The sequence below is a fragment of the Leptosomus discolor genome, chromosome 28 (assembly GCF_034619465.1).
Source record: "Leptosomus discolor isolate bLepDis1 chromosome 28, bLepDis1.hap2, whole genome shotgun sequence".
NCBI lineage: Eukaryota > Metazoa > Chordata > Aves > Leptosomiformes > Leptosomidae > Leptosomus > Leptosomus discolor.
This window is the reverse complement of record NC_141418.1, coordinates 914555-938772: the sequence shown is the minus strand read 5'-3', so window position 1 is coordinate 938772 and position 24218 is coordinate 914555. Positions and strand designations below refer to the sequence as shown.

Genomic DNA, 24218 nt, shown 5'->3' with positions numbered 1-24218 from the left:
CAGGAGGGGACAGATGGGCACCCCAGCTGCCTCCCGCCCCCAAAAACCCCATGTCACATGGCGGCAGCGGTGTCCCCCGCCTCGGGCTGGAAGGTCTCCTCACGCCAGAGCTGGACCTGGCCCTGGGTGGCGGCGAGCAGGCAGGGCAGGGTGGGGTGGAAGGTGAGCGACTGCACCACGCCATGGCCCACGGCCAGGCTGACGGCCAGTGAGCCCTGAGGGGGGCAGAAGTGGGGTGTGAGAAGGGTGGGGGGCTCCCCCAGGACCCCCACCCCCTTCCCCACTCACCTCCACCAGGTCCCAGAAGTAGACGTTGCCGTCCTCGGAGGCGCTGCCGACGTGAGTGTCCTGCTCGCTTAGCACGCAGTCCAGCCGGTATGCTGTGCTGCAGTGGCCCGTGTACCTGCAGGGTGGACACGTGTGAGGCGGGGGTGTCCTCCCCCCCAAGGGTGCATGGGGCTGCAGGGAGGGGGCTCGTACTCGCCCAGCAGCTCCCCCGTCTCCTTGTCCAGCAGGCGCAGGGTGGAGTCAAGGCTGGCAGACAGGGCGCACTGCCCGTCCTTGCTGAAGCAGACGCTGGTGATGGGGCCTGGAAGCGGGTGGGAGTTTGGGGGTGTCCTGGGGAGCCCCCCCCTGCCTTCCCCCTTGGGATCTCCTCCATGTCACTGTCCTGCAGCCCCTCACTCACTCCCGATGTAGTCAGAGTAGAGCTGGCCAGCACGCAAGTCATAACGCCGGACGCGACCGTCCACGGAGCTGCGGAGAGGGGGGGGAGTTAGTGCTGGGGGTCCCCGTCCCCCTGAGCGTGTCCCCATCCCCCCCCGAGTGTGTCCCCCCATCCCTCACCCTGAGAGGATCTCGTGGTCAGAGACCTTCACGCTGGAGACTCCGTCCTTGGCCTCATCCAGGACCTGGACGGGGTCGGGGCGGCGGGAGCGGCAGTCCCAGCACCGGATGGTGGAGTCGATGGAGCCTGGGAGGGGAGAAAAGGGGGGGGTGGGGGTCAGGGGGGGTTTGGGGGGCGCATCACGAGTCCACTGAGGGGGGGTCCACAGAGGGTGCTGGCAGGACCCTCCCCCCTGAGACCTCTCCCTCACCAGACACAATGATGGTGGCCTCCTCGTTGAACTGGACGCAGTTCACCTTCTGCGGGAGGAGCAGGGAGTCAGCGCCCCGCAGGGACCTCCGAATCCCCCTGCAGGGACCCCCCCGGTGCCCCCCCCCGTGGCCTCACCCCAGCGTGTCCCCGGTACTTGCGGACCACTTGCCCAGTGGCCACGTCCCAAAGCGCCACGGTCTTGTCGGCCCCGCAGGAGCAGATCTGGCTGTTGTCGAAGGAGCTGCAGAGGGGGAACAAGGAGTCCCGTCAGAAGGGCTGGGAGGGGTCCCCAGGGGGTGGGGGTCCCCGCAGCCCCAGCCCCTTACCCAGCAGCGTCCAGCACCTCGTAGCCGTGCCCCTGGTAGGTGCGCAGCGCCGTGCCCTTGTGCGGGTTCCAGAGCTTCAGGGTCTTGTCGCTGCCGCAGGTCAGGCAGTAGTTCCCATCCACTGGGGGGGGGTTGGGGGTCGAAGTGACCCCCCAGCAGCCCAAACGGGCACCCCCTCCTCAGGAGCTAGGGTAACAACACCCCCCCATCCCCTCCCACTTAGAGGCAGGACCCCCGGTTCCCCCTTTCCTCCCCCTGGGATGCGGATGGGGAGTGCCCCCCACCCGGGATGGGGTCGGAGTTGGGGTCCCGGGAGGGGCTGCGCATCCCCCTTCCCCCCCCCCCCCGGAGTTGGGGTCCCAGGAGGGGCTGCGGGTCCCCGTTCCCCCCACACACGCCCCCCGGGATGGGGATGGGGTCCCCGCCTCCCCCCCGCCGGTCCCACCGTTGAAGCGGACGGCCCGCACCGCCCCCTGCCCGCACTCCAGCGTCCGCACCCGCCGCCGCGGCAGCTCGGGGCGGGCGGGCCGGGGCTGCGGGAAGGCCATGGCGGGACGGGACCGAGATCGGGATCGGGGCAGGGGCGTCTTCCGGTAGCGGCGGCGGAAGCGGGCCGCTGGGCGGCAATGGCGGACCCGCGGCGACCGGCGCGGGTGGCCAGGTGGGGAGAGGTGGACCGAGGCGGGGGGAAGAACCGGGAGGGGGACTGGGAGCACCGGGCAGGGACCGGGGAGAACGGGAGGCGACCAGGAGCTCCAGAGAGGGAACCGGAAGGGGACTGGGAGCACGGGGGAGGGACCAGGAGCACCGGGGGGAGACCGGAGGGGGACTGGGAGCACAGAGGGGGTCCCCGGCCCGTCTGACGGTGCCACCCCCAGGTACAAGCCACCGGCCACCGAGACCAACCCGGCGCTGGAGGACCCCACGCCCGACTACATGAACCTGCTGGGGATGGTGTTCAGCATGTGCGGGCTCATGCTTAAGGTGGGGGCACCGGCACCGGGGGGCACTGGCACTGGACGGGGCGGGGGGGCTCTGGAGCTGGCCTGGGGAAGCACCGGGACCGGGACCGGGTGGGCGGTGGGATGGTATTTTGGGGGATAAGGTCTGTCCCTGGGGGGGTTGGGGTGGCTGAGGGGGCACGGGGACCATCCCTGGGGATGTCTGGGGTGGCTGAGGGTCAAGGGGGGACAGGGGATGTTCCCGGCAGGGGTCAGGGTTGGTTGAGGGGGGAGCAAGGGCCATCCCTAGGGGGGTTCAAGGGGGCAGGGACCATCTCCTGGGGAGGTCAAGGGGACAGAGGACGTCCCCAGGGGGCTCAGGGGGGACAGGGACCATCCCCAGAGGGGTTCAAGGGGACAGGGACCGTCCCCAGGGGTCCCCATGCCGTACCCCCCCTGCCCACAGCTGAAGTGGTGTGCCTGGATCGCTGTCTACTGCTCCTTCATCAGCTTTGCCAACTCCCGCAGCTCTGAGGACACCAAGCAGATGATGAGCAGCTTCATGTGAGTCCTGGTGGCCCCGGATCCGTCCCCAGGGTGCCACGTCCCCTGCAGAGGGGACAGCGGGGACACCGTCATGGTTTCGCAGGGGTCTCTGAAGCTCACACCAGTGTCTTTCCCCCCATTCTAGGCTCTCCATCTCCGCTGTGGTGATGTCCTACCTGCAGAACCCCCAGCCCATGTCCCCACCCTGGTGACGGCCGGTGTCGTGCCCTGGGGACGGCGTGTCACCATGGGGGGGGGGGCAATGGGTTGGGTTGGGGACAATAAAGGGGCCGCTAGGGCAGAGCCCGTGGCTGTCGTGGTTTGGACGTACCAGCGTGGGCTGGTAGATAGGCAGATGAAGGGGATGGACCCCTGGACCTGGGGGGACCCCCAGGGGTGTAGGAACCCGCTTGGGGGATCTGGGGGGGGGTGGGGTGGCTGGCGGGGGGAATGGGAGGTGAAGGTGGCAGAGTCAGAGGGAGTGACAGGATATGAGGGCTGGGGGAGACCCAGGGGGCTGCGGGGTGTCTGGGGGAGTCCAAGGGGAGCCTGGGGGGGGGGGCTGAGGAGAGCCTTGGGGGTTCAAGGGGAGCACTCAGGGGCTTAGGGGAGCCTTAGGGGTCCAAGGGGAGCACTGAGGGGCTGACAGAAGCCCTGAGGAGGGGGCTGAGGGGAGCCCTGAGGGTCCAAGGGGAGCTCTGAGGGGCTGAGGGGAGCCTTGGGGGGCTGAGGGGAGCCCTGGGGGGGGTGTCTGAGGGGAGCTTTGGCGGGGGGCTGAGGGGAGCCCTAGGGGGGGTGTCTGAGGGGAGCCTTGGCGGGGGGCAGAGGGGAGCCTGGGGGCATCCGAGGGGAGCCCAGGGGGGCCGAGGGGAGCCACCTGCTCTGGCTGCCCCCGGGGCCCCCCTGAGCACACCATCGCCATGGCCGCTGTGAAGGGTGGGGGGTGCATGTGTGCGTCTGTGGGTGTCCGGCTGCCCGACGCCCCATTGGAGGAGAGCTGCCCGTCTCTCGCTCTCCGCTGACCACGGTTCGGCGGGGGCGGGGTTTCGGGAGCTGCCACACGTTATTGGCTACTGGGCGTTTTCCCGCGGTGGGAGGAGCTGCTGTCAAACGCCCTCCCCGGGAGGTGGGACTTGCCGTGTCAATCATGGGCGCCTCTACTGCTCATTGGCGCCAGCTCATGTCACCGCCCCGCCTGTGGGAATCTTTGCGGCTTTTCCGTTACGCTCCGCCTCCGCTCAGCAGCTAATCAGAGAGGGGGGCGAGGCCGAAGTGGCTCCGCTCCCCGTGCATTGGTTCCCGCTCGCCAAGAGGGAGGGACGACTTGGAGAGACACCGCCCCCCCCCGGGTCATGTGAACGGGCGGTCACATGACCGCGCCCGCAGGCGAGCGGTATGGCGGTGTCCGGGGCGGGGGCGCTGCCGCTGCTACTCCTCGGGGCGGCGGCGGCGGCCGCGGGCTGCGGGTACCAGGTGGGCCCGGGGGCACCGGGAGAGGCTGGGGGGGGGCACTGGGGCGTCCTGGGGAAATGGGAACTGGGAGGGACGTGAGGAACTAGGAGGCACTGGAGCCACTGGGATTGATGGGGGGAATCGGGAGAGACTGGGAGCACTGAGGAAACGGGGACTGGGAGAGACTGGGAAGCTGGGAGAGATCGTGGTGGGGGAGATGGGAACAGAGGAGGGACTGGTGGGCGACTGGGAGGAGCTGGGGCAGGGAGAGACTGAAGGGAACTGGGGAAACGTAGATAGAGCAGCCGGGTTGGGACTGGGGGAACTGGGAGGGATCAGATGTGGGGAGCAGTGGGGGACTGGGACAGGGAAACTGGGAGAACTTGGGGCCTGGGGTGGGATTGGGGTTTGGCATGGGCTGAGGCTGGGAACACAGGGGAGAGGCTGGGTTGGGGACCCTGGGGGAGGAATAGGAGGATTTGGGGGACTGGGGGGCCTGGAGAGGTGGGGGCTTTCACTGGCGGGGGGACACCCGAGGTGTCCTGGCCTGCCCTTCCCCCCCCAACCATCCTGGCCACCAGGTTTCAGCAGCCGTTGGCGTCCTCGCCCTCACCCCAACAACTTCCTCCAGAACCGGGGGGGGGCGGGGGCCACACGGGGGGGCCTCGTGAGACACCACTTGTCCCCACAGTCGTGTCCCCCCACGCGCCCTGACTTCCTCAACGTGCACCTGGTGCCCCACACGCATGATGACGTGGGGTGGCTCAAGACGGTGGAGCAGTACTTCTACGGAGGTGGGGGGCCCCTGCCACCATGGGGCGAGTTGGGGGGAGCTGGTGACGTCCCCAAGGCCACCCGCAGTGGAGGTGACACCTCCAAGGCTGCTGTGGGGGTGGAGGTGACACTCAGCAAGGCCAGCGTGGGGGTGAAGGGACGCCGAGTGCTGGAGCGGGCAGAGGGACAAACCCTGCCCTTGGGACGGATACAAGACCCCGCTTTTTGTCCCCAGTGCAGCGTTGTGACACCAGTTTGCTGCCTGTGCTGGAGCCTGTGGACTCATGGGGTGGGGGGCCAGAGGGACAAACCCTACCCTTGGGATGGACACAAGACCCCGCTTTTTGTCCCCAGTGCAGTGTTGTGACACCAGTTTGCCGCTTGTTTTCACCCCTCGGGACAGTGCGGGGAACCCTGGGTGTTTTGGTGTGTCCCCCTCTGTGTCCCCTGGGTTTTTCTGTATCCCCATGTCCTCCACTCGCATCTCCTGGTCGTTGCTGTGACCGTGACCCCCACCATCCCCCCGTGTCACCTGTGTCTCCACGGGTGTGCCGTCGCCTTGTACCGTGCCGTGACCGCATGCCACACCCCCCCCCACCCCCCCAAAAACCTGTCACCATGTTTCTGGGTGACCCCCTCAGTGCGGAACGAGGTGCAGCACGCGGGGGTGCAGTACATCCTGGACTCGGTGGTGGCTCAGCTGGTGGCCGACCCTTCCCGCCGCTTCATCTACGCCGAGGTGGCCTTCCTGGCACGCTGGTGGCGGCAGCAGGATGAGGCCACGCGCCGCACCGTGCGCCAGCTCGTCGAGGAAGGTGCAGGGGGACACGAGGGGGACAATGGCAGCGATGTCCTCTGGGTGTCCCTGGAGGGGGATGTGGGCATGGGGGTGTTCAGGGATGGGGAGGGGGGGTGACTGGGGTGTCCCTGAGGGTCATGGGGAGTGCGCAGGGATGGGGGGGGAGGTTGGGGTGTCATTGGGGGTGCACGGGGGCCTGGGGAATTACAGGGGTTGCATAGGGACATGGGGGTGGACTGGGGGGTTACAGGGGGTGCACAGGGACATGGGGGGGACTGGGGGGTTACAGGGGGTGCAGAGAGACATGGCAGGGGACTGGGGGTTTACAGGGGATGCACAGGGATATGGGGGGGGGGGTCTGGGGTGACATGGGTGCAGGGGCTTGTGCCTCTAAGGGGGCACAGAGGCTGGCGGGGGGGGAGGCTGAGGAGCATGGGGTGCCCCTGAGGGCCTCGAGAGTCCTGCCGGCGTGAGGTGCCGCACGCCCCTGGACGCCCTGTCCCCCCAACAGGCCGCCTGGAGTTTGTGGGAGGGGGCTGGTGCATGAGCGACGAGGCGACCACCCACTACAGCCCAGCCATGGAGCAGCTGGCCCTGGGACGCTGGTTCCTGCGCCGGGAGTTTGGGGCCTGCGGGACCCCCCGCATCGCCTGGCAGATCGACCCCTTCGGGCACTCCCGCCAGGTCGCTGCCATCTTCGCCCAGGTAGGGACCCACCACCACCCTCCCCAGCCCCATGGCAGGGGGGTGCTGGTGCCTGGGCTGACCCCCTTTCTCCCCACAGATGGGCTACGACGGGCTCTTTGTGGGGCGTGTGGACCACCAGGACAAGGCAGCGCGGGAGCAGCGGCGGGAGATGGAGCTGCTGTGGCGGGCGAGCAGCAGCTTGACGCCTCCCGCCGCCGACATCTTCACCGGTGGGATGGGGCTGGGAGGGTCCCTCGGGTCCCCGATCCCCCTTGCCAGGGTGCCCCACTGGGTGTTGCCCATCCCTTGGGCCCATCCCCTTGCTCACCCCTCCTGAGGGTGACCTGTTCCCCTCTCCCTTCCTGGGTCCACTGTCCCCTCCTGGGGCTGTCACTCTTCTCTGGGGTTTTTCCTTGTCGCCAGGGCTGACCCCATTCTCTATCCCCCTGGATTCCCACAGAGACACCCTGGTCCCCCCCATGCCCCTGTGCACCCCCTGTATTCCCGCAGAGACACCCCATTCCCCCCCATGCCCCTGTGCACCCCCTTTTAACCCCCCAGAAACATCCCACCCCTGTCCCCAGCCCAGTTTTCCTGTCCCCATCCCCAATCCAGTCCACAGCCCAGCCGCCCCATCCCCAGACTGACGAGGGGGCTGTGTGGGTGGGCGGTGACTGTCCCCAGGCGTCCTCCCCAATGTCTACAACCCACCGTCGGGGTTCTGCTGGGACCAGCTGTGCTCTGACCGCCCCGTGGTGGACGAGGACAGCGTGGAGAACAACGTGGACACCATCGTCTCCGCTTTCCTGCAGGTCGCCGCCAGCCAGGTGGGTGCCTTGGGGTGGGCGGGGGGGGTGTCCCCAACACCAGGTTTTCCCCCCAGATGTGGGGGTGCTGACCCACGTGTCGTCTTCTCACCAGGCAGAGCGTTACCGCACCAACCACATCATCATGACGATGGGCTCTGACTTCCAGTACGAAAATGCCAACCTGTGGTTCAAGAACATGGACAAACTCATCACCCACGTCAACGCCCGGGTGAGTGGGGTCCCCCTCTGTGTCCCCAGCGTGTCCCCGCTCTCTGCTGCCGACCCCCAGCCCCGGCTCATCCCCTCCCCGGCTTTCCCAGCAAGCCAACGGCAGCCGTGTCCATGTTCTCTACTCCACCCCGTCCTGCTACCTCTGGGAGCTGCACCAGGCCAACCTCTCCTGGTGAGGTGGGGGGTGAGAGGGCGAGCTCAGGCGTTCAGGTGGGACGGACAGATGGACGGACAGAGCCCAGTTTTCCCCTAGGTCACTGAAGACGGACGACTTCTTCCCCTATGCAGACGGTCCCCACCAGTTCTGGACTGGTTATTTCACCAGCCGACCCGCTTTCAAGCGGTATGAGCGTCTCAGCAACAATTTCCTCCAGGTGGGATGTTGGAGTGTCCCCCCTCTCCTGGGTGCTGGGGTCCCCCCTCTCCCGAGTGCTGGGGTCCCCCTCCCTCACCCTCCCTTCCCTCCCGGCAGATCTGCAGCCAGCTGGAGGCTTTGGCAGGGCCGGCGGCGCGGAAGGGTCCCTATGGGCTTGGAGACAGCTCTGTGCTCCGTAAGTGCTGGCGTGGGACCCCTGGGACCCCCACCCTGGACACCCCCATGATGTCCCTTGCTGCCCCCCACCCCGGCAGGTGAAGCTGTGGCCGTGGCTCAGCACCACGACGCCGTGACCGGCACCGAGAAGCAGCATGTGGCTGACGACTACGCCAGGCAGCTGGCGGCGGGGTGGGAGAGCTGCCAGGTAGGGCCGCGCTGCCTGTTTTTGGGGGGACAGATGGGGTCCAGGGGGTGCAGGGCCAGGGCAAGTGGCTGGGGGTGAACCAGCATCGTGTCCGTGGGGCAAACTGGTGCGTGGGGAGGTGAACTGGGTGACAGGAGCCAGCTTGGGGACGAGCCCCTGACCCTGGCCAGCGTTTTGGGGACAAACTGGGGTCTGGGTGGCCAGAGGGTGGGAGCTGGCGGCTGCTGCCCGGGGCGATGAGCCCATGAACAGCCCTTGTCACTGTGACCATTCCCTTTTCCCGGCAGCTGCTGGTCGCCAATGCCCTGGCCAGCCTCGGCGGCAGCAAGGAAAGCTTCGTCTTCTGCAATGCCCTCAATGTCAGCATCTGTCCCCTGACAGAGGCAGCTGCCCACGTGAGCACCTCGCTGGGGGTCTGGGGAGGGGGCCACAGGGTCCCAGCAGGGCTAACGCCACATTCCTGTCCCCCCAGTTCACCGTTATCCTCTACAACCCCCTGGGCCGCCGCATGTTCTGGCCGCTCCGGCTGCCAGTCAATGGGGTGTCCTACGCAGTGACAGACCCCCAGGGCCAGCCTGTGCCCAGCGAGGTGAGCCCAGGTTGGCCACTGCATCCCCCCCACCCGCCCACAGCCCTCCCCTGACCTTCCCTGCCCGTCTCCAGGTCATCCCAGTCTCCAACGTCACCCGCCGGCTGCGGGGGGACGGTGGCGGTGCCCCCTGGGAGCTCCTCTTCCAGGCCTCCGCGCCCGCCCTGGGCTTTGGCACCTTCACTGTCACCCAGCTGAGCCGCAGGGACCCCCATGCGCCCCCCGCCCCGACCCCAGTGTCATCGCAGCCTCAGGAGATCCAGAACGAGGTACAGTCCTGTCGGGGGGGCGTGTTCCCCCGAGCACAGTTTGGGGTCTTCCCCACGGGGTCCTGGAGCTGATCCCTGGGTGGGGGGAAGCCCCCGGTGGAGTCGCACCTCCGTTAGCCCAGTTAAACCAGTCCTGGGTGGATGGGAGGAGCTGGGGGCCGAGCAGAGGTGGGGTAGATGCTTGACCTGCCGCCGTCTGCCCCCACAGCATGTCCGGGTGCTCTTCGACCCCCTGACCGGGCACCTGAAGGAGATCCAGAACCTGGACAAGAACATCTCACTGCCCGTCTTCCAGAGCTTCTACTGGTGAGCACTGGTGGGGCACAGACACCCAGGTCCCTCATGCGGGACCTTCCTCCACCGCCTCTTCTCCTCCTCTTTGCATTCCAGGTACAACGCCAGCATTGGCAACGACGAGAGCCCCCAGGCCTCGGGCGCCTACATCTTCCGCCCCAACAACTCTGAGCCCATCCCCGTCTCTGACTCCAAGCGGGTCCCCACGTCCCTGGTGAAGGTGGGTGGTGGGGACGGTGTCCCTGGGGGCGTCCCCAGGGTTTTCCCCAGGGTGCTGAGCCCTGTCCCGTCCCTCGCAGAACGCACTGGTGCAGGAGGTCCACCAGAACTTCTCCTCGTGGTGCTCCCAGGTGGTACGGCTCCACACAGGGCTGCCCTACGTTGAGCTGGAGTGGACTGTGGGGCCCATCCCTGTGGAGTGAGTTAGGGCCCCCCTGGGGGAAGGAGTGGGGGGCACCCCAAAGCCCCCCCCGAGCTCACCCCCAAACCTCTCCCAGGGACGGCTGGGGCAAGGAGATCATCAGCCGCTTCGAGACGACACTGCGGACGGACGCTCGCTTCTACACCGACTCCAACGGGCGCCAGATCCTGGAGCGCAGGTTTGGGCTGGCCATAGCCCCCACGCACACCCCCCAAGACCCCCATCCCCCCCACCCATAACTGGTCGTTGCCTCATCTCCAGGCGTGACTACCGACCTATGTGGAACCTGAGCCAGACGGAGCCCGTGGCAGGGAATTACTACCCTGTTAACAGCCGGATCTTCATCAAGGTACCAGCTTTGGGGCGGTAGCGGGAAAACGGGGCTGAGCCCGGGGCAGAGCTCATCGCACCTGTGGCCCTCCTCGCCCGCAGGACAAGAAGTTCCAGCTGACGGTGCTGACCGATCGCTCGCAGGGTGGCAGCAGCATCTTCGACGGCTCCCTGGAGCTCATGGTGAGGGGCTGCGGCGCGCAGGCGGTTCCCCAGCATGGGGGGATGCGCTGGGACGTAACTACCACCCCTTCCAGGTCCATCGACGGCTCCTGTACGATGACAACCGGGGCGTAGGGGAGCCACTGGTCGAGCTGGGAGCCGACAAACGGGGGCTGATGGTCCGCGGCCGCCACCTCGTTCTCCTCGACACAGTGGAATCGGCGGCCGATCGGCACCGGCTCCTGGCGCAGGAGCAGTTCATGGCTCCTTACCCAGTGCTGGCACCCGGCGGGGGACCCTCCTACCACCACGGCCAGCCTGGCCTGCGGCAGGTGAGGTGGGGAGGGGGTTGCTGGGGTGTGGGGGGAGCTGCCGCCATGGCCCCCCCTCACCCTCTCCCCGCAGTTCTCGGCGCTGCAGCGGGAGCTGCCCCCCAACATCCATCTCCTGACACTGATGCCCTGGGATGCCGGCACCCTCCTGCTGCGGCTGGAGCACCAGTTCGAGAGGGGCGAGAGCACCAATGGCTCCCAGTCTGTCACTGTCAACCTTCTGGTGAGCCGCCTAGCGCCGTGGGGGCGAGCCTGGCCACTAGCCCACCCTGCAGCCAGCCTGCCCCAGGCTCGAGGGCCTCCCTGCTCCCTGCAGGGGGTGGGGGACAGGTGCTGGGTGGGCGCTGATGGGTTTGACCCCTCTCCCAGAACCTCTTCTCGGCTTTCACCATCACCTCGGTGCAGGAGATGAGCCTGGGGGCCGACCTGCCGCTCGAAGCTGTCTCCCGCCTGGTCTGGACCCCAGCCACAGGTACCGGAGAGGGGCTGGGGGGGCGCTGCGGGGGGCTGCCAGCCTCCCCTCACCCCTTTCCTCTTCTCCCAGGTCTGGCCCGGCCCAGCCCCATCCCCAAACTGGACCCGAGCCGCGTCACGCTGCAGCCTATGGAGATCAGGACCTTCCTGGCCAGGGTGCAGTACAAGGTGCCTGAAGACGGCACGGGGCGGGTGTGAGTGGCCCTAGCTCGACTGGGGGGCTCTGCCCCTGACCCCCCTCCCCAACAAGTGCATTAAAACCCATGAGACTCTTCTCAGGCACAGGTTTAATCGGGGCAAGAGGCGGCGTCAGGGCAGGGGGGCGGCTGGAGACCCCCCCTCGTGCGAGTAGCAGCACTCAGCACCCAGGGAGCAGGTTCCCTGTGGGAGAGGAGGAAGGTGAGGAACTGTGCCCTCCCCAGTCACACCCACCCCCTCCTTGTCCCCAGGGTCCCCCTGCTTCTCCTCAGCCCCCCTACCTTGTTCCCAGGGTCTCCCCTTTGTTCTCACACCCCCCACCTACCTCCTTGAAGCGTTTGCAGGGGAAATTTTTCAGGCTGGTGCCGTCGTCCGTCCGCTCCGTCCGTTTGTTCTGGTGTCGCTTCCGCTTCTCCTGGAGGGAGGGAGAGATGCCGCCCCTGAGGGGGGAGGCCATGAGCTGAGGATTGGGGTGTAAGGGGCAGAGAGATTCCCCCACCCCTAAAAGGACAGAAAAGGACCCTTCTCCCCTCTTTTTAGGGGGTTCTTGTTCTCCTTCCTGGCAAAAGGTGGGGGAAAGTGTTTTGGTCTTGCTCGTTTGAGAAGGGGTGAGGGTGGCTGCTGGAAGCCCAGCCCCCAACATCAGGCACCCCAGAAGCACACCTACCCCCCCCCCCCCAGGCCCTTACCCAGCCTTGGCCCTGGCTTTGGGGCCCCAAAAGGCTTCAGGGTTTTCCGGGAACCGCTTCAAACCCCGTTTTCTGGAGCTGGGGTTGGCGTCGTCACGGAGGGTGAAGGAGGCCTGGAGCCTGTGGTGCAGGGGGTGGGGGTCAGGGGTATTTGGGGGGGTCAGCGTGGGCCCCCCCCTTCCCCATCCCTGAGCTGGTGCTGGGGGCATACGTGGGCTCCACGGAGAGGATGCGGGAAGCCGGGCTCGTCTCTGCGAGCCGCTCGCGCTTCACCGGGTGGATCTTGGCCTGGGGGAGACAAGTAGGGGGATGCTCAGGTCAGCCCAGTGTGGGGGGACTTTAGGGGCGGCTGGTGGGTGTCCCTGAGCCCCCCTCCTCACCCAGCAGCGCATGATATCCCAGAGCACAGTGGGCGGCGCGTCTGTCTTGACGGCGTTCTTGCAGGCGTGGGAGAGCGACACGCGGTACCCGGCGTGGAGGAGGGCGGATCTGGGGTGCAGCGGGGCAGGTGGGGGGGGGGGGGGAGGGGGATTCACAGGGTTTGAGAGAAAGGAAAGGGATGTTTAGGGTGCTCAAGCAGCAAGGATGTGGGACTTGAGGTGCCCCAAGTGTTGTGGGGGGTTTGGGGTGCCCCAGCCCCAGAGGATTTTTGGGGTGCCCTGGGGGCTGCAGAGGGCTTCACGTGCTCAAGCAGCAAGGATGGGGGATTTGGGGTGCACCGGGGGCTGTGTAGGGTTGGGGGTGCCCCAGCCCCAGGGGATTTGGGGTGCCCCAGCCCCAGGGGATTTGGGGTGCCCCTACCTGAACTGCAGCAGCGAGGGGGTGTTGCAGTGGATGGTGCTGCTGAGGCCGTCGAGGGTGTAGTAGAGGGGGACATCGCTGAGCTCCTGCTCTCGGCCCAGGGGGGAGCGGCAGAGTCAGCTCTAGCCCCGATATTTGAGGGGGGGCTCTGGCCTGGAGCTCAGGGTGCTGCTGTTCCCCTCCTTGTCCCCTTCCCTATCCCCTCCCTGGTACCTCAGTGATGACGCTGAGCATTCCCCGCATCCGCTCCTCCGTCTGGAAACGCCCGGGGCTGCTCTCCAGCGCTGCCAGCACCCGCTCCACGAAGGCCGGGTCATGCAGGGGCTCAGCCCACATGGGGCCACCCAGCTGGGGACACACACACACACACACACACATCAGCGCTGGGGGTAGCAGGGGAGTGCAGAGGGGCTGGGGGAACGTGCACCCACCTGGTGCCGCTGCTGGCAGAACTCGCAGGTGGGACCCACGGGCGGCCCTGTGGCCGCCCCATACTTAAAGCTGGAAGGGGAAGGCTGAAGTGTGAGCAGCCCCCCACCATCCCAGAGCCCCTCCCTCTGCCATCCCAGAGCCCCCCACCATCCCAGGGTCCTCCCCAGCCCCACCGTACCCTGTGCCATGGCTCATCACTTTGCCCAGGCGCTGGAGGTGGTGGGTGCCGCAGCCCACACAGTGGTACACCAGGGCTTGCTTGCTGCCGGGAGAAGGTGGTGGTTGGCAGGGGTTATCAGGGGCAGCAGGAGGGTGCAGACCCGGGGGGGGGGTGGTGTCCCTCACCTGGCTGAGGCTTTCACCTTTGCCTGCCCCGTGAAGACCCGCACGAAGACGCGGACGTAGAAGTCAGCGCTGACTGAGAGCAGCGGCACGACGAAGCGCTGGTAGCAGTTGGCGCGGCTGTCCAAGCTGTGCAGGATGATCCGGAGGGCCTGGGGCAGGGGGAGGGACACACACAGCCCTGACCCCCTGCCCCCCCACTGCCAGCAGGAGCGTGGAGGGTCTCTGGGATCCCGCCCCTGAGCACTCACCATCTCATGGCAGAACTTGCCCTTGAGGGACACGGCCCCGTATTTGCTGTAGCACGTCTCGGCGCTGTTCCCCGCCATCACACCCATGTCTGTGCAGGTGACACAGAGCAGACCTGGGGGGGGGGGGGGGGGGGGAGGAGGGGGGGGGGAGTCAGGGGGTGCTGTGAGGAGGACCCATCCAGGACACCCCCCTGCCCCCTCCCCCACTGTCACTGCTCACCTCCTTCACTCACAGCCTGCACAGTGGCGTCCAGAAATGGCGCGGGGCTGCCGTAGGGGTCCAGGTCGATCACATCGAAGGGCTCTCTGTCCGCCTTGCACTGGTACATCAGCATCCTGGGGGGGGGTCCCAGGGCAATGGGGACCCCAGTCAGCTCCCTTGGGGTCCCAGACCCCCCTCCCTAGACCTTAGAAAACCCCATAGGAACCAATGCCTCTGCCCAGCATGTGCTGGGGGGCGACTGGTGGTGTTCCCCCAAACCAGTGCCACGTTGGGGGACTGTGTCCCTTGGGGCAGGGGGAGGGGATGTCCTCTCTAAGCCCCGCCGCCCCTGTGGGGACGTTGGGACCAGTTTAGGGCCCCCTAGTACAGGGGAAACACCCCAGCAAGACCACTGGGGCTGGGCACGGGGTGTCCTGACAGTGCTGGTGGGGGTGAACTGCAGCGTCCCGCTCCCCGGCGGGTTTTGGGGTGGGGTGCAGCAAAAACGAGCGGGTACCTGGCGTCGGCCATGCGGGGGGCCACTAGGTCCCCCACCCCGTTGAAGGCCACGTTGCGGTTCATCAGCTCCACCGCCCGGACCGAGAAGTCGTTGGCCACCACGGCCCGAAGCCCCGGCACCTCCTTGGCGAAACGGATGGAGCGGAGCCCCGAGGCTGCCAGCGCCTCCAGCACCCGCAGCCCTCCCTGCAGGGAGAGGGCAATACCGACAGGGAGGGGGACTGGGGGGACCCCAACTGGGGACAGAAGGGTCATGGCAGCCCCCCCCCCCATCCTCCCCACAGCCACCCCCAGCACCTCGCACACTTCTCCCGGCTTCGCCGTCCGTAGGGCCTCGGGGCCGTCAGGTGCCAGCACGGTGTCACCGTCCCCGTTCTCCGGTGGTTGAGGGCTGCCTGTGTCCATCTTTTCCTCCCCGGGGAGGACAACTGGAAAAGGGGGGAGGGGAGGGCTGGTGGCAGAGCCGGGTACAGGGACACTGAGGATGGGGCTGTGGGGGAGCCCAGGGGACCCCAAGATGGTACCTACCCTGGATCCCCTTTGGCCGCAGCTGGAGCCGAGCGAACTCCGTCACGACAGCGCAGCTGGGGAGGGGGACACACACGACGGGATGGGGTGTCAGGGACCCTGCTGGGGGGATGGGGATGACCCCAAGCCCCCTGTAGTCCCCCTGGGACATGCCAGAGTGTCGTCGTCCCCCCCCCAAGATCCTTCCAGGACACTCTGGAGCCCCCGTGGGACACCCCAGAGCTGCCACAATCCTCCTACAACACCCCGTAGCCTCCCCGCCCCGATCCTCCCGGCCCTCCCAGCCCCGCTCACGTCAGGTCACGGTTGAAGCCCTGCACGGGGTTGTAGAAGACCTCGTTGGCGCTGGGGAAGAGGATGGTGGCTCGGCCCTCGGAGATCAGCGTCTCGCCGGCCCCGGGGGGCTCCCCCGCGGCCGGGGGGGTGAGGGGGGACCCGGAGCCGTTAGGGGAGGCCCCGTCCATGGCAAGGGGACGGCAGGGGGGTCCTGGTCTGGCTCGGCGAAGAGTCCTGAAGGCGGCCGCTGCGGGGGTGGGGAGTGTGTGTGTGTGGGGTGTTAAGACTGCACCGGAGCGGCCTTGGGAGACACGGAGTGCTTTTGGGGAGGGCGGGGAGGCCCGAATAGCGGGAGCAAGAAGCGGGGAGTGCGGGAGGGGACAAGCCCCCCCCCTCCGCCGGGGGAAGGGGGGAGCAGCGGGGTTCGCGAGGGCAGGCGGCACCGAGGAGGGGGAGGAAACCCCACTCTCCCCCCAACACGTGGCGCAGGACAAGGCCGGGCGCCCCGAAACGCTGCACGCGCCCCGCCCGGCCCTGCCCCCTCCGTGCCACGCCCCTTCAGGCCCCGCCCACGCCGCCGTGCACACCCCCCCCGCCGCCGCCGGTATCCCGCCTCCCCTCCCGCTCACCCGCCCGCGCCGCCGCGCGCATCCTCCGCGCCGCCCCTCACATGGGCGCGGCCATGTTGCGGCCGGCGGGGCGCTGTCATGTGACCCGCGGCGGACGGCGCACCGCGAGGGTCAGGAAAGCTCCGCCCTCCCCGAAACGCGGCCGCGAAACCTGACCCCGGGGGTGGGATCCCAGGAGAGTGATCCCTCAGGGATCCGCCCGCGGGGGGCCCAGCTGATCCCTTAGGGCGAGTCAGGGATACCCGTAGCTCCGCGTGTCCCCTCTCCAAGCCCTGTCCCTGAGGGGGTCTCGGGGGGGGGGGGGGGGGAGGTGAACGGGCGCTCGGCGCTCGGCTGGCCGCGCCTGCGGCGGGTGCGCGTGCGCGGGTGGCGCGCCGGGCGGTTCGGCGCTCGGCTGATCGTGCCTGCCGCACAATGAATGGCCGCTGAGCGCGGCGGGGACGGGGACGGGTACCGGCAGCGGTACCGGGAGCGGCCGGAGCCGCAGCGCAGCGCCCCCCCGGCCTCCGGTAAGGCGGGGACCTCCCCCCCCCATCTCCGCCCCCGCCGCTGCTCCGCCTCCCGCTTTCTCGGGCCTGGACACCCCCCCCACCCCCCCCCAGGCCTTCGCCCCCCGCCCTGGGCCTGCCCCCCCTCCCCCTCGCCTCCTCCCGTTTCCCCGGGCCTGCGGTATCTTCTCGCCCTCCGGGCTGAGGGACCCCCCTGTGCCCCGCACCATTCCCGAGGGAATGCGGTTTCCCACCCCCTCGCAGTACCGGGGGATTTCCTCTGTCCCCTCCTGCCCCGTGGTTTGGGGTCCTCCCGCTCCCCGCTCGGGATTTCCTGATTCCCGCCCCCTCCCCGAAGTCTGGGGTCTCCCCGTTGCCTCCCCGAGGCTGGGGGATCCCCACGCTGCCCTTTCTGAGGGCTTCTGGGTTTCCCCGCTCCCTCCCACCCCCGAGGACTGCGCGTCCCCCCTGACCCCAATTCTGGGAGTGGGGTCCCCCCTGCCCAATACCCCCCCCGCCAGGAGATGGGGAAGCCTCGTTCTCCCCGCAATGGGGGTCTCGCTGTGCCCCCCCCCCCCGTGTGCTGGCGACCCCTCACCCCCTTCAAGGAATAGGGTTCCCTTAAGCACCTGTTTAAACTGTGATGTCGTGTGTCCCCCCCGCCCCGCCACCCCCAAATGTTGGGGACCCTGTCGTTACCCCCAGGCCAGGGGATCACCCTGCCCTATCAGCAACCCCGGGAGTGGGGGTCCCCCATATTTACTGGGCCTGCCCCCACCCTGGGCTGGGACACTGCTGGGCCTGGGGAGCCCATTGGCTTGAGCACCACCGTGTCCTCAGGCTTGGGGACACCTGAGAGTCCCCAAGACCAAGGCAGGGACCCCCCCCAAATACCACCCCTAAAGAGGAAAACCACAACTTTGCCCACCCTGTGTCTGTGTGTCCGTCTGGCCTCGCCACTCCCCTCTCCCAGCCGGGGTCCCACTTCCCCAATCTTGGGGGGTTCAGACCACCCACCCCGGGACCCCCCCAACTCTTGGGGCACCCCCACCCCTTAATACCCCATTTGAGGGTTTCACCAGCCCCATTTTTCAGCCCCTCCCCAGCCCGGGGTGCTGTTTCTGGGGCTCTGGAGCAGCCCCAGACTGGGGGGGTGGATCTGGGGTTCCCCCCCACACTGGGTGGGTGCTTGGGTGGGCTCTGCTGGGGGTCGCTGGATGCCTGTGGGGCCGTGTCTGACTCCTGTGCCTGGTCTGTTCCTCGTCCCTCCTCTGTCCCTCCCCCTCCCTGTACCTCTCCATCTGTCCTCGTCCCCCCTGTGTCCTGCCCCCACCCCATCCCTGTCCCCCTCATGTCTCTGCCCTTCCCCCTGTGTCTTGCTGTCTGTCTGTCCCTGTCCTGTTTACATCTTGCTGTCTGTCTGTCCCCGCTCTGTTCCCTGTCACCACTGCATCCCCCCACCCACGTCCCATGTGCTCCTACACTGCTTCCCACCCCCATGTGTCCCCCATGTCATCCCCACACCCTGTATCCCTGTCCCCATGTGTCCCCCATATCTGCCTCGCTCCTCACAAATCCTCATCCATCATCCCTGTGTCCCCCTCCTCCCTACACATCCATCCTGCTCCCTGGGCCCCCCTCCTCTGTGTCCTGCCTGTGTGTCCCCCCCCCCATTCGCTGTCCCCGCAGGCCCCCGTTGGCTCCCACCATGGCTCAGACGCTGCAGATGGAGATCCCCAACTTCGGGAACAGCATCCTGGAGTGCCTGAACGAGCAGCGGCTGCAGGGGCTGTACTGCGACGTTTCGGTGGTGGTGAAGGGCCATGCGTTCAAGGCTCACCGGGCCGTGCTGGCCGCAAGCAGCTCCTACTTCCGGGACCTTTTCAACAGCAGCAAGAGCGCGGTGGTGGAGCTACCGGCCGCCGTCCAGCCCCAGTCCTTCCAGCAGATCCTCAGCTTCTGCTACACAGGGCGGCTCAGCATGAATGTGGGCGACCAGTTCCTGCTGATGTACACCGCCGGCTTCCTGCAGATCCAGGAGATCATGGAGAAAGGGACTGAGTTCTTCCTCAAGGTCAGCTCGCCCAGCTGCGACTCACAAGGGCTGCACGGCGAGGAGGCGCCTTCCTCCGAGCCCCAGAGCCCCGTGGCCCAAACCTCGGGGTGGCCCTCGGGGGGCGCCGCCGCTGCCCTGCCCTTGGTCTCGCGAGTGAAGACGGAGCAGGGCGAGCCCGACGGGGTGCAGTGCACCTTCGTGGTCAAGCGCCTCTGGGATGGCGGTGCCAGCGGCGGCGGCAACGGGAGCCGGAAGATGGCCAAGTTCTCGGCACCGGAAACGGGCCGCCAGCCGCAACCCCCCGCCACCGCGGCAGCAGCGGCGGGGCCGGGCCCAAGCACGGCCGACCAGACCAGCCCCGGGGGCACGTCCAGCGCCTACACGAGCGACAGCCCCGGTTCCTTCCACAATGAGGAAGACGAGGAGGAGGACGGGGGCGAGGAAGGCTCCGACGAGCAGTACCGCCAGATCTGCAACATGTACACCATGTACAGCATGATGAATGTAGGGCAGGCAGGTGAGGCTTTGCCCACCAGGGGGTGTGGTCTGTAGGGCATTGCCCCCCCGGGTGTAGCATAATGAGGCCCCACCCATGGGGTGTGGTCAAATGAGGCTCCAGCCCAGGGTGGGGTTTGAGGAAGGGGGTCTCTGCCTGCAGGGGTGTGGTCAGATAAGGCCTTACCCCTGAGGGGGTGTGGTCAACCGGGGCTCTGCCCATGTGGGGGGACAGGCAACCAATGCACAACCTCAGGCGTGGCTGGGAGAGGGGTGTGGTCAGACAAGGCTCCACCCACAGGGGCATGGCCAGCTGAGATGTCGGGGTGTGGTCTAGGAGGGGGTGTGGTCGGGGGGGGGTGGTCTGTGGTCTAGGAGAGTGTGTGGCCACAGGAGGCTCCATCTCTGGGGTGTGGTTTGGGGCAAGTGTGTGGGGTCACCTGAGGCTCCACCTCCTTGTGGGCATGGCTGGAAGCCGGTGGGGGCTCCCATGCTGGGGGGGGATGGGGGTGGTGGAGGAGGCTCCACCCCTGGGTGTGTCTACACGTGGGTGTGGTTTCTCTCCCACCTCTGGGTGGGGCTGCAAGTGGGGATGAGCCAGATGAAGCTCCACCACTGGGAAGGCTGTTGGGTGTGGCCTGGCTGTGCTCCACCCCCCCGTGGGTGGGGCTTTTGTGTAGGGGCATGGCCTGTCAGGGCTCCACCCCCCAGGCAACAGCTATGGGGGCTACACAGCCATGCACTGAGCTATCCCCGTGTCCCCGTCCCCCCTCCAAATGCCCCCTGCTCTGCCCCATGTCCCCTTGGGGGCTCCTCCAGAGGCAGGACAGGAGGGGGGGGGAACCCCTGTGTGTCCCCCACCCCACTGACCCCCCTGTGTATTGCCCCCCAGCTGCAGAGAAGGTGGAGGCGCTGCCGGACCAGGCCACCTCGGAGTCCCGCAACCGGGTGCGGGTGCGGCAGGACCTGGCTTCGCTGCCAGCTGAGCTCATCAACCAGATAGGCAACCGCTGCCACCCCAAGCTCTACGACGAGGGGGACCCCGCTGAGAAGCTGGAGCTCGTCACGGGTACGCCCTGGGGGGGGGGGGTCCGTGGGGGGGGGTCCCTGCGGGACACCTGGCCCCGCTCACCGCCCCCCTCATGTCATCCCCAGGCACCAACGTCTACATCACGCGGGCGCAGCTCATGAACTGCCATGTCAGCGCAGGGACACGGCACAAAGTCCTCCTCCGGCGGCTCCTCGCCTCCTTCTTTGACCGGTGAGTGGGGGGCTGGGGCACCCAGCTTCTCCCCTGACCTGGTTTTGGGGTCCCACGGGGTGTGGGTGGGGGTCAGACATGCAGGTGCTCACCCCGTTTCCCCCCCACACCCCGCCAGCAACACCTTGGCCAACAGCTGCGGCACCGGCATCCGCTCGTCCACCAATGACCCCCGACGGAAGCCGCTGGACAGCCGGGTCCTGCACGCCGTCAAGTGTGAGTGGGGGAGGACACGAGGGGGCACCCCGGGGCAGAGGGAGGGGGGGAAATGCCAGGGAAAGAGGATCAGAGGAACTGTAGGGATAGGGCAGACCCCGGGGCTGGGAGGGACCCAGAGAAGAGGGAACAGGGCAGACCCTGGGGGTGTACGGAAAGTCATGTTAACGATCCTCCGTTAACAAAGCCTTAATTAAACGCAGACCTGTAGCAGCGAGAGACCCTCCTGCTGCGGTTTTGGGGTCTCAGCTACCCCTGAGGCCGTGGCTGCCCAACTTTGCAGGCAGTGGGGCTGCCCTCTGGCTGCTGGAATGACCAGTTTAGCAAACTGGTCCTCGACTGCCCCCGTGTTCTTGCGTTCGAACACCTTTAGCGCAGCCCTACTTGACATCCCCGTGTAATCCCAGTTCTTTTTCCCGCTTTAGGAGGGCCAGAGTGAAGGCTAATTTGGGTTTTTTAACACCTTGGAGCTTTGTTTCCCTTCTGGGAAGGGCAGCGTTAGGGCAAGCTGGTGCTGGGAGATCCTGTGGAGGTCTGGAAAAATCCTAACCCAGCTCCTGCCATACCCTGTTAGTCCTAAATATTGTCGTAGCTCTCTCTTTAGGTTTAGGTAGTGGTATTTCTAAAACTGCTTGGACCCTCTCTGCATCAATGTATCGTAAGCCTTCAGTTAAAATACATCCCAAATATTTTACCTTCTTTTCCACCATTTGTGCCGCCTTTTCAGATACTCTAAGCCCTTTTTTAACTCGAAAATGAAGCAGTTCCACAGTGGTTTCTTCTGCCACCTCCTCTTGTTCTCCTCTCAGGAGCAAATCATCCACATCTTGCAGGAACCTTATTCTCCCGGGACGGAATAAATTCTTTGATATCTCACGTAAAGCTTGCCCCGACAGGACCGGTACGTCTCCCTGAGGAAGGACCATCCACATCAATTGTTCTTTTACTGTTTCCCCTTTTTTCCTCTCCTTCCCAGGATATTATTTGCTGCCCTCTGAGTGGGCACCCCAGAAAGCATCCTCTGAATAGCGGTGAGAGGAAGGAATTTGGTTTGAGAGGGGATAAGGACCTGGGACCGTGGGATGCCTGGGTTTGACAACATCATTTATTGTTCTTAAGCCTCGTGCCGTCCTGTAGGTCCCGCTGGGTTTCTGGACTGGTGGGATCAGAGCATTACAGGGAGACACAGGTGTCTAGTGGAGGCTCAATAACGGGCTGTGGTCCGTTTTCCCCCCCTCTTGAACTGGGGGGCTGCTTTTTGAGATGTTTGACCCATCTGGTTCACGGTACGGGGCTCGAGCCTTCCCTCCCTCCCTGGACCGCCCGCCCTCTGGCACAAGCTTTTGTCACAGGATTTGGGCGCTCACCTGCTCCTTCACCCTTTGTGATGTTAATTTGCACTCCCATTTGAGCCGTTCAGTCCTTAGGTTATGGTTGCAACTGGGGACAAATCCAAATCGATGCCTTTCAGATTTCTCGCCCCCATCTATTACTAGTGGCTGGGTGAGACGTCCTCGCTCATCTTTTCCACCTACCCCTTGAATAATTAAAGATCCTTTCGACAACTGTCCCCCTCAGAGGGCATCAAGAGGCTCCGGTACCTCTGCAGAAGTTTGGACCCACCCTACAGGTTATCAAGGCTCCAGGGGGTGGGTCCCTGCTGTAACGGGAGCCCCCAACACCCCAACAGTCCCTTTCCATCGGCTGGTGGACTTTTTCCTCACGAGGACCGAGCTGTTTCTGTGGACATTTCTTCTTCCAGTACCCTTCTTTTTTGCAGCTGGGATCTCTTCCCAGTTGGCCCCTCTTCCAGTGCCCTTCTTTCTTGCAGCTGGCACGCCGATCCCTTCCCAGTTGGCCCCATCCTGCTCAGGAGGACGTGTTTTGGTTAAATCCCAGGGGTCCCCCTCTCCCTTTTGGCCCTGGGGGTCCCCCTCTTTCCCTCAGGGGGCTGTAAGAATGGTGCCGTCACCTTTGCTCTCGCCTTTTCCTCAGCCTTCCTCGCACACACGGCCTGCGCCATCCCAACCAACTCCTCCAGGGCTCAGTTCTGCCCCTCCTCCCCTTTTTGTGTCCTCTTCATGGCGGGGCCAGGATTTGGTGACAAAAAAAGTGCCTTCATCCACGTCTCAAGGGCTGGTCCTTCAGGTCCAACCCTCCTTGTTTTCTTGAGGCATCCCCGGTCCTTTCCAGCCAGGGGGCGGGGGGAAGGACTTGCGTCGTCTTCCTGGCCCAAAATCAGCCTTTGACACAGTGGTAGTTGGGAGAACCACCATCTTGATCACTCTAATTAAAGGGGATGCAGCCCCTCACAGCCCCATTTCCCACCCGCAGACCCTCTCCCCTCCCCACCGGCTGAGGCACGACGGGGGTCCAGACTTCCCCACCCGCTGTTACACCTTCCCCTTAACATGCACCCCCCGCAGTGCCCCTCACCTCTGCCGTTACCCCTAACTTTACACCACCCAGGGCGGAGAACTTAATATCCACGCGCCTGTTAAGCCTCCGTGGTCCTTCCCAAAGTTCAGACTATCCTTGCTTTTGCCACAAACTTGGGCAGTTTGGTTGAATTCTCCGTTTTTCCAGAGCCTGGTGGGTTCTTCCAGGTTCTCTGGTGGGCTCCTGGTTTCTTCTGTGCCAAAAGGAGTTGCAGCTCGAGGCACAGCTCCAACATCTGAGGGAATAAAGTCGTGCCCACTCTGTTTGTACGGACATAAACGTCCGTATTTCTGGCAGGGGGACTGCACAGAGAGGGGGCAGGGCAGACCCTGGGGCTGGGGGGGCCTGTGGGGCTCAGCGACCCGTTGGTAAACCGGGCCTGAGAGACTCAGATTTGGGTTTCTGAGCAAAATGTTGCTGTGAGACACCCCGTAGGGCTTGGGGGGGGGGGGGGGGGCAGGACCCCAAAGGCTGCGTGTGACGGTGTTGTGACCCCGTGCCCCCAGTTTACTGCCAGAACTTCGCCCCCAACTTCAAGGAGAGCGAGATGAACGCCATCGCCGCCGACATGTGCACCAACGCCCGGCGCGTCGTGCGCAAGAGCTGGATGCCGAAACTGAAGCTGCTGACGGCCGAGGGCGACTCTTACACCTCCTTCATCAATGACGCCGGCAAGCTGGAGCCCGACATCATGGGCCCCGAGCCCCCCTTTGAGGCCGGCGGCCATGAGGGCGAGGCAGGCACCCCGGGGGAGGGCCTGCAGTGACCCCCCCCGGCCCCCCCTGGGGACCCCCGATGGTGTGGGGACCCCCGCTGGGTTGGGACCCCCCTCCAGTAGAGCCCTGCGGCCAGGTGGGGATGCCCGTTGGGGGAAGGACACCCCCCCCGCGTGGTGGGCACCTGCACTGGGTAGGGCCCTGGGATGGTGAAGGGACCCCGTGTGGGTGTAGGGACACCCCCCCCCAACCCCGAGGTGTGCACCCCCATAGGGCAGGGCCCCCCCCCACACACATGGCAGAGGGCCCCGTGCCACTGTGGGGCCCCCGGGCATGGGGTCCAATCCCTTCCCATGGGGTTTGGGGGGGCTGGTAGGGGCTGGGCTCAGCTCAGCCTGGCTGCCC

General features: G+C 66.2%; 5 protein-coding genes across 6 annotated transcripts; 3 read left to right on the top strand and 2 right to left on the bottom strand.

The window, feature by feature from the left end:
* Positions 1-53: 53 nt before the first annotated feature.
* WDR83 (WD repeat domain 83) lies at positions 54-1973 on the bottom strand. Its single transcript, XM_086478844.1, has 9 exons — positions 1871-1973; positions 1426-1546; positions 1235-1340; positions 1098-1146; positions 847-973; positions 689-756; positions 481-589; positions 289-403; positions 54-215 (listed from the first exon to the last, which is right to left on the bottom strand). Exons 1-9 carry the CDS (start codon positions 1971-1973, stop codon positions 54-56), a joined length of 960 nt encoding a protein of 319 aa, XP_086334970.1.
* A 78-nt stretch (positions 1974-2051) lies between these two features.
* Positions 2052-3215, top strand: WDR83OS (WD repeat domain 83 opposite strand). Its single transcript, XM_086478903.1, has 4 exons — positions 2052-2086; positions 2304-2409; positions 2833-2930; positions 3058-3215. Exons 1-4 carry the CDS (start codon positions 2052-2054, stop codon positions 3122-3124), a joined length of 306 nt encoding a protein of 101 aa, XP_086335029.1. The 3' UTR covers positions 3125-3215.
* A 1092-nt stretch (positions 3216-4307) lies between these two features.
* Positions 4308-11549, top strand: MAN2B1 (mannosidase alpha class 2B member 1). Its single transcript, XM_086478926.1, has 24 exons — positions 4308-4385; positions 5056-5158; positions 5780-5953; positions 6449-6642; positions 6722-6854; positions 7309-7451; positions 7546-7662; positions 7754-7836; positions 7918-8038; positions 8137-8215; positions 8295-8404; positions 8692-8799; positions 8877-8993; positions 9068-9262; positions 9471-9568; positions 9653-9776; positions 9856-9974; positions 10054-10155; positions 10239-10326; positions 10410-10490; positions 10565-10801; positions 10875-11024; positions 11171-11273; positions 11346-11549. The coding sequence occupies exons 1-24, from the start codon at positions 4308-4310 to the stop codon at positions 11471-11473; spliced, it is 2985 nt and encodes a 994-aa protein (XP_086335052.1). The 3' UTR covers positions 11474-11549.
* Positions 11550-11584: 35 nt separating this feature from the next.
* TRMT1 (tRNA methyltransferase 1) lies at positions 11585-15701 on the bottom strand. Its single transcript, XM_086478843.1, has 16 exons — positions 15532-15701; positions 15238-15293; positions 15007-15137; positions 14708-14895; positions 14209-14324; positions 13989-14101; positions 13741-13889; positions 13574-13657; positions 13395-13464; positions 13177-13311; positions 12964-13049; positions 12543-12651; positions 12374-12450; positions 12163-12282; positions 11799-11913; positions 11585-11656 (listed from the first exon to the last, which is right to left on the bottom strand). The coding sequence occupies exons 1-16, from the start codon at positions 15699-15701 to the stop codon at positions 11585-11587; spliced, it is 1791 nt and encodes a 596-aa protein (XP_086334969.1).
* A 2637-nt stretch (positions 15702-18338) lies between these two features.
* NACC1 (nucleus accumbens associated 1) lies at positions 18339-23863 on the top strand. Of its 2 annotated transcripts, none has more exons than XM_086478863.1 (5): positions 18339-19203; positions 20074-20250; positions 20337-20442; positions 20561-20658; positions 23604-23863. In XM_086478863.1, exons 1-5 carry the CDS (start codon positions 18339-18341, stop codon positions 23861-23863), a joined length of 1506 nt encoding a protein of 501 aa, XP_086334989.1. The 2 variants fall into 2 exon arrangements, with proteins under 2 accessions (XP_086334989.1, XP_086334990.1); XM_086478864.1 differs by having other exon boundaries at positions 18339-19208; positions 20082-20250.
* Positions 23864-24218: the final 355 nt, after the last annotated feature.

Coding starts and splice junctions, on each gene's coding strand:
- WDR83 (XM_086478844.1), bottom strand. CDS start 1,973: ATGGCCTTCCCGCAGCCCCGGCCCGCCCGCCCCGAGCTGCCGCGGCGG. Junction 974..1,097: donor GGCCACCATCATTGTGTCTG/GTGAGGGAGAGG, acceptor CTCCCCTCCCAG/GCTCCATCGACTCCACCATC. Junction 216..288: donor ACTTCTGGGACCTGGTGGAG/GTGAGTGGGGAA, acceptor TGCCCCCCTCAG/GGCTCACTGGCCGTCAGCCT.
- WDR83OS (XM_086478903.1), top strand. CDS start 2,052: ATGGCGGACCCGCGGCGACCGGCGCGGGTGGCCAG. Junction 2,087..2,303: donor CGACCGGCGCGGGTGGCCAG/GTGGGGAGAGGT, acceptor TGCCACCCCCAG/GTACAAGCCACCGGCCACCG. Junction 2,931..3,057: donor CAGATGATGAGCAGCTTCAT/GTGAGTCCTGGT, acceptor CCCCCATTCTAG/GCTCTCCATCTCCGCTGTGG.
- MAN2B1 (XM_086478926.1), top strand. CDS start 4,308: ATGGCGGTGTCCGGGGCGGGGGCGCTGCCGCTGCTACTCCTCGGGGCG. Junction 7,663..7,753: donor TCACCCACGTCAACGCCCGG/GTGAGTGGGGTC, acceptor CGGCTTTCCCAG/CAAGCCAACGGCAGCCGTGT. Junction 7,837..7,917: donor CACCAGGCCAACCTCTCCTG/GTGAGGTGGGGG, acceptor GTTTTCCCCTAG/GTCACTGAAGACGGACGACT.
- TRMT1 (XM_086478843.1), bottom strand. CDS start 15,701: ATGGACGGGGCCTCCCCTAACGGCTCCGGGTCCCCCCTCACCCCCCCG. Junction 13,890..13,988: donor GCAAGTTCTGCCATGAGATG/GTGAGTGCTCAG, acceptor CCCCTGCCCCAG/GCCCTCCGGATCATCCTGCA. Junction 13,658..13,740: donor AAGGTGAAAGCCTCAGCCAG/GTGAGGGACACC, acceptor TTCTCCCGGCAG/CAAGCAAGCCCTGGTGTACC.
- NACC1 (XM_086478863.1), top strand. CDS start 18,339: ATGGCTCAGACGCTGCAGATGGAGATCCCCAACTTCGGGAACAGCATC. Junction 19,204..20,073: donor GATGAATGTAGGGCAGGCAG/GTGAGGCTTTGC, acceptor ATTGCCCCCCAG/CTGCAGAGAAGGTGGAGGCG. Junction 20,659..23,603: donor GGTCCTGCACGCCGTCAAGT/GTGAGTGGGGGA, acceptor CCGTGCCCCCAG/TTTACTGCCAGAACTTCGCC.